Source organism: Priapulus caudatus, unplaced genomic scaffold (assembly GCF_000485595.1).
Source record: "Priapulus caudatus unplaced genomic scaffold, Priapulus_caudatus-5.0.1 Scaffold339, whole genome shotgun sequence".
Classification (NCBI taxonomy): Eukaryota; Metazoa; Priapulida; class Priapulimorpha; order Priapulimorphida; family Priapulidae; genus Priapulus; species Priapulus caudatus.
In genome coordinates this window covers 258,109-262,524 of record NW_014577400.1, presented here as the reverse complement: position 1 = coordinate 262,524, position 4,416 = coordinate 258,109, and the positions used below count along the sequence as shown (strand labels likewise).

Here is a 4,416-nt window from a genome sequence, read left to right as displayed (position 1 = left end):
ACATGAGTAATGGCAGGACAATATAATCTGCGTTTCAGACGAGACTCCGTATTTATTAAATTCGGTATTTGCGAGATACCGAATCTGAGACAAATTCGCGACTTTTACTCCACCCGAGCGTTCCCACGCTGTTTCGCGGCTTCAGAAATGCCGTATTTAGTTACTTGTCGATCCGCTTGGTGGTGTCGGATTCAACATGGCTGCGCCCATGCGCAAAGAGAATATCCATGATATCGCTATTTTATCCAGCTTTTTAATGAATTTTACGCAGAACAACGAAGATCAAGATGATCACGATTATTTTATGTCGCGAGAGAGGACATTTTATGTCTCTCAACGGAATCTCTGTGAGTAATCGGAACATAGGGAAACGGCCGATAAAATACGCAGCTTCAGAAATGCCGTATTTGCGTTCAGTTGCGTTCAGACGAGAGAAATAAGCGGTCCAAGAGATTCGGAATTTCTCAGCACGAGAAGTAATTCCGCATCTGGGAAGCCGCATATGTAATTTGTTACCGTTTCTTTCCGGTTTCCGTAACCGTTTGTTTTGTAACCGGAAAGAAAAAAGAAAAACCGGATTCCGTATTTGTTGGACCGCGCATTTTAGCCTCATGTGAACACCAAACACCAAATTTATCGCTCCGTGTAAACGTGGCTAGAATCTGGGTTCAACCGCTCCCTGCTTCACAGCATGACTTGCACAGAAATAATGTCACATATGACTAAATTCATTGACCATACAATCGAGTGGAGTGCAGGGTTTCTTATACATAGGAGGCACAGTGGCGCAATGCCATTATCAAATTTAACATCGCCATTGTAAAAATGTTACTGTATTAACTGGTAAGTATATCCTGTATCTATATACCTATAAGTATATCAATACATCATGTATTTGAATCCATCATGCACGTTTTTTTTCCCAAACTGCCCATTACCTCCTTTGTCTAATTTTCCCTCAGAACAAACCCCAGAGTGATTAACTGCATCTTCATAAATATTAGTCTTCAAAGTCCAAGGGACTATATCGAAGGCAGAAACTGACAAAGTTGAGCAAATAGACCGATCAAAACTGTGTATCGCAGTAGAAAAAAGCCTCAAATTTGCAATTAACTAAAGAGGAAGGGAGAGAATTCCAATACGGAACGACAGAAACAAAGAAGCCAAACCTAACGGTATCCTTTGAAGATGTCAGGTGTCGAAAGCAATGATCGCGCAAGTTAGGGAGTTTCAGACAATAAGCAGGCAGTCACTTCCATTTACATTGCTGTATAGAAGGATTCTCCACACTGCACAATCATAGTGTTGGACACCGGCCCTCATTGTCGCATATGATACAAGTAGGGTGCTAAACTAGGATTGCCGATTGGGACGATCACTGGTGTGCATGCTGTATGAGACAATGTGTTACAGAAGAGCACCCAGGGCCTAATCCAAGCCATTTTTCATACCGAATACCGGGGCCAAAATTACGACCCCTAGCAAAACGCCCAAATACAAAAATGCATAAAACGCCCAAATTAGCAGAGCTCTGATGCAGTTCCCCATGTTTCTATCATTATATATAAGCAGTTTTATAATAAAATGTAAGATCTATAAACAATTATCTGAATAAAATGTGTCGACCAAACGCCAAATTTTGTGACACTGATATATGTAAGTATATATATATAATTTTTTACGCTCGCTACGCTCGCCACGGGTGTCCGTATTAAGCAGCTAGATTAGGACCTGGCACCTGAACAGCATTTATGTGGAATTATTAGGTGATAGAGAGTAAACATAAACATTGAGACTGTGGTAGTATATACAAATGGTGTTTATTTACAATAATGTTTATTGATGAAATGGCACCACAAGTCATGTGCCTCAGCCTCAGGAACTGCCTGCAGTACAAATACTCAGAGACACTATCTGAGGGCCTAAGCCTAGCTTAATTAGCACCCCGGATTCTAGCACATGTGCGAAATCACTTCATTTGCGGGGTCCCACGCTATTCTTGATCCCTGTCTCAGTGTCTGAGACACTCGAACAGTCAGTGACGGCCACTGTCACGGTCACTGTTGCTGTCATTGTCAGTGAGAGTGACACTGACACGTGACGTAGTAACTAGTGTCAGTGTCAGTGTCGCTGAGAGGGTCTATGTCCTCCAGGGTACTATCGGAGGGTACCCTGGGTACGGTTCGATATATCGGAACGTACCCTGGTAGGCCTACTAGTAGTACTCAGGGTTCTCCAAGCTTTTAAATGATAGCATGGGGGTGCTACTCACTGCTAGGCGGGTCCGGGGAAATTTTTTGAATTGTAGAAGCTCTGAGATGCAATCTGGGACACTCTGTGTGTAAATTTGAAGCACTGCATGTGGGGTGAAAATGTTTGTTTTGCATGGGCAAAGCCATCGGAAAATTCAAAATAATTATTTCTTGATGAGCTAAAAAACACTCGGATTTGAAGTATGAAAATGAACATTATTGTGCCAGCTAGCCTACACCACTGTACCAGTTGGTACAGTACTGTCACCAGTTGGTTGGGATTGATTGTCAGTTCAGATGCAAAATATTGAAAGCAAAAGGTTATACACCATAGATTCATTTTGGTATTATAACACGCGTATATAAGATAGCCGAGTCGGTTTAGAGTTAGTGTTAGGGTTAGGGATAGGGAGACTGCTTGTACTTTTGTGTGGGACTGCCGTACCCGTAGCATCGAGACCAACGTGTTTGAACTTCTTGTGTATACACCAGCATGGCGACTATGATATTTAGCGTGGCGGGTGCATTTTAGAATGGCGGGGCTCGACGATAGGCTGGCGGCCGCCGCCAGGCGATACCGTGCCCTTGGAGAACCCTGGTACTACTATCTAATATGCCGGACCGTAGGTACTACGCCTACTCAGTACTCCCTAACCATATCAGATAGTTACCAGGGTACTTTCCGATATATCAAACCGTTCCCAGGGTACCCTCCGATAGTACCCTGGGAGACATAGACCCTATGACTATGACTATGACTATGAGTATGAGTATGATAATGAGCGTGCAGAGACTGTCAGACAGTCAGTCACTCAGTGTCACTTAAACCGACCAGGCTCTCCGACTAGTTACACGGCGATGTTAAGCGAGATGGGAACTTGTGGCTAAGTGTCACTGAGACACGTTACGTACACTACATAGTCACGAGTGTGCTATTAGTATTACTACTAACTAGTATCATTATTCACTCACTACATTTACATGATAAACATATTAATAGACGTGGAGGAAATAACCTTGGTGGCAGGAGTGAATCTAGTAGTAGTAAATAGGCGAAAAAATTCTTACGAGAAATGGTACGCCAAATTTCAGATGCTTAGATAGCATTATTAGCTAATATTAGCACAGTCGCTTCCCGTAGATATATTATTGTCACAGCTCTTACAATTGGTTATTGTAAATCGACGTGTCCAATGAATGCGCACAGCACATGGCCACCAAAATAACCTGACACAACTAATCAACCGTGAAAAACTAGACTGGTACTCGCTCCCACCTCAATTACTCGATGGGTAATACCTAAACCGATAGGTGGGACCAGGTCCCAGTCTAGTGAAAAACTTGACAATATCATGTTTATATTTTGATATTGACTTTAAATTTTTTTTTCATAATAATAAGTTGTAATTTGTTACCAATAGCGTAATTATATACCTTATTGTATTATTTTTGTAGAGTAAGCAAGCAAAAAGTGTATAATTAATTTTTTACGCGAGCGTATGCGACCCTTCGACACGTCTTCAAGATGGCAGCCACCAGAAGTACAGCTGTTCTTCTCCTCTTGCTGTTTATCCAGTCTTTTTCTGGCTATGGAGCCGATGAAGCTTGCCATCAGTATGCCGGTGGTCACGTCTACCCACAGGAGACTAGTAAAACCGCATCCGGTCACAGTCTTGTGTGGAGCAAGGCGCAAAGTAAGCATTTATTTAATTCTTGGGCAGGATGGTACGGCCGCCGGCGCCGGCTACTCTGTACTCAGACAGGACTCTAGTCTATAGTCTCTAGCCACAACAACTTATAAGTTATACGTCATCACTAGTTTCGGTCAAGTTATGCACATCTTTATCGTAAAGAAAATGTCATTCAGCTACATCGTTGGGTATAGGTACAGGTGCATTTTGGATTAGCTTCTGGCCTAAAATATGAAGTAGGGATAGTACTAGGGCGCAAATCCACTTTAGGCACCTTAGGTATCACGAAGTGATGCACATATTTCTGTGTACCATCAACTGATGCACAGAATTTCCGTATATCAAGGAATGATGCAAAAACCCTAACCCTAACCCTAAGTCAAAGTATAACCTTGGGTATCACAAATTGTGTGTTAAGGTTAGGGTTACTGTAGACCGAATAATTCTGTCCCATATAACCTTTTTTATATCTT

General features: G+C 42.2%; 2 protein-coding genes across 4 annotated transcripts in view; one reads left to right on the top strand and one right to left on the bottom strand.

The window, feature by feature from the left end:
• The window catches only part of LOC106809244 (cytochrome c oxidase assembly protein COX16 homolog, mitochondrial-like), a 7,478-nt gene extending 4,040 nt beyond the window's left edge, over nucleotides 1–3,438 (bottom strand). Inside the window, exon 1 of one of the 3 annotated variants that reach the window (XM_014812250.1) lies at nucleotides 3,418–3,438. Coding sequence is in view for 1 of the 3 variants with exons in the window: in XM_014812247.1 (XP_014667733.1) it covers nucleotides 3,321–3,359 (39 nt within the window). In the remaining 2 variants the exon portion in view is untranslated. The other 2 variants (XM_014812247.1, XM_014812248.1) reach the window with 2 other exon arrangements.
• A 314-nt stretch (nucleotides 3,439–3,752) lies between these two features.
• LOC106809243 (peroxiredoxin-4-like) overlaps nucleotides 3,753–4,416 on the top strand; it is a 5,825-nt gene continuing 5,161 nt past the window's right edge. Inside the window, exon 1 of the mRNA XM_014812246.1 lies at nucleotides 3,753–3,946. Coding sequence (XP_014667732.1) covers nucleotides 3,778–3,946 — 169 coding nt within the window. The 5' untranslated portion in view covers nucleotides 3,753–3,777. The remainder of the gene's footprint in view (nucleotides 3,947–4,416) is intronic.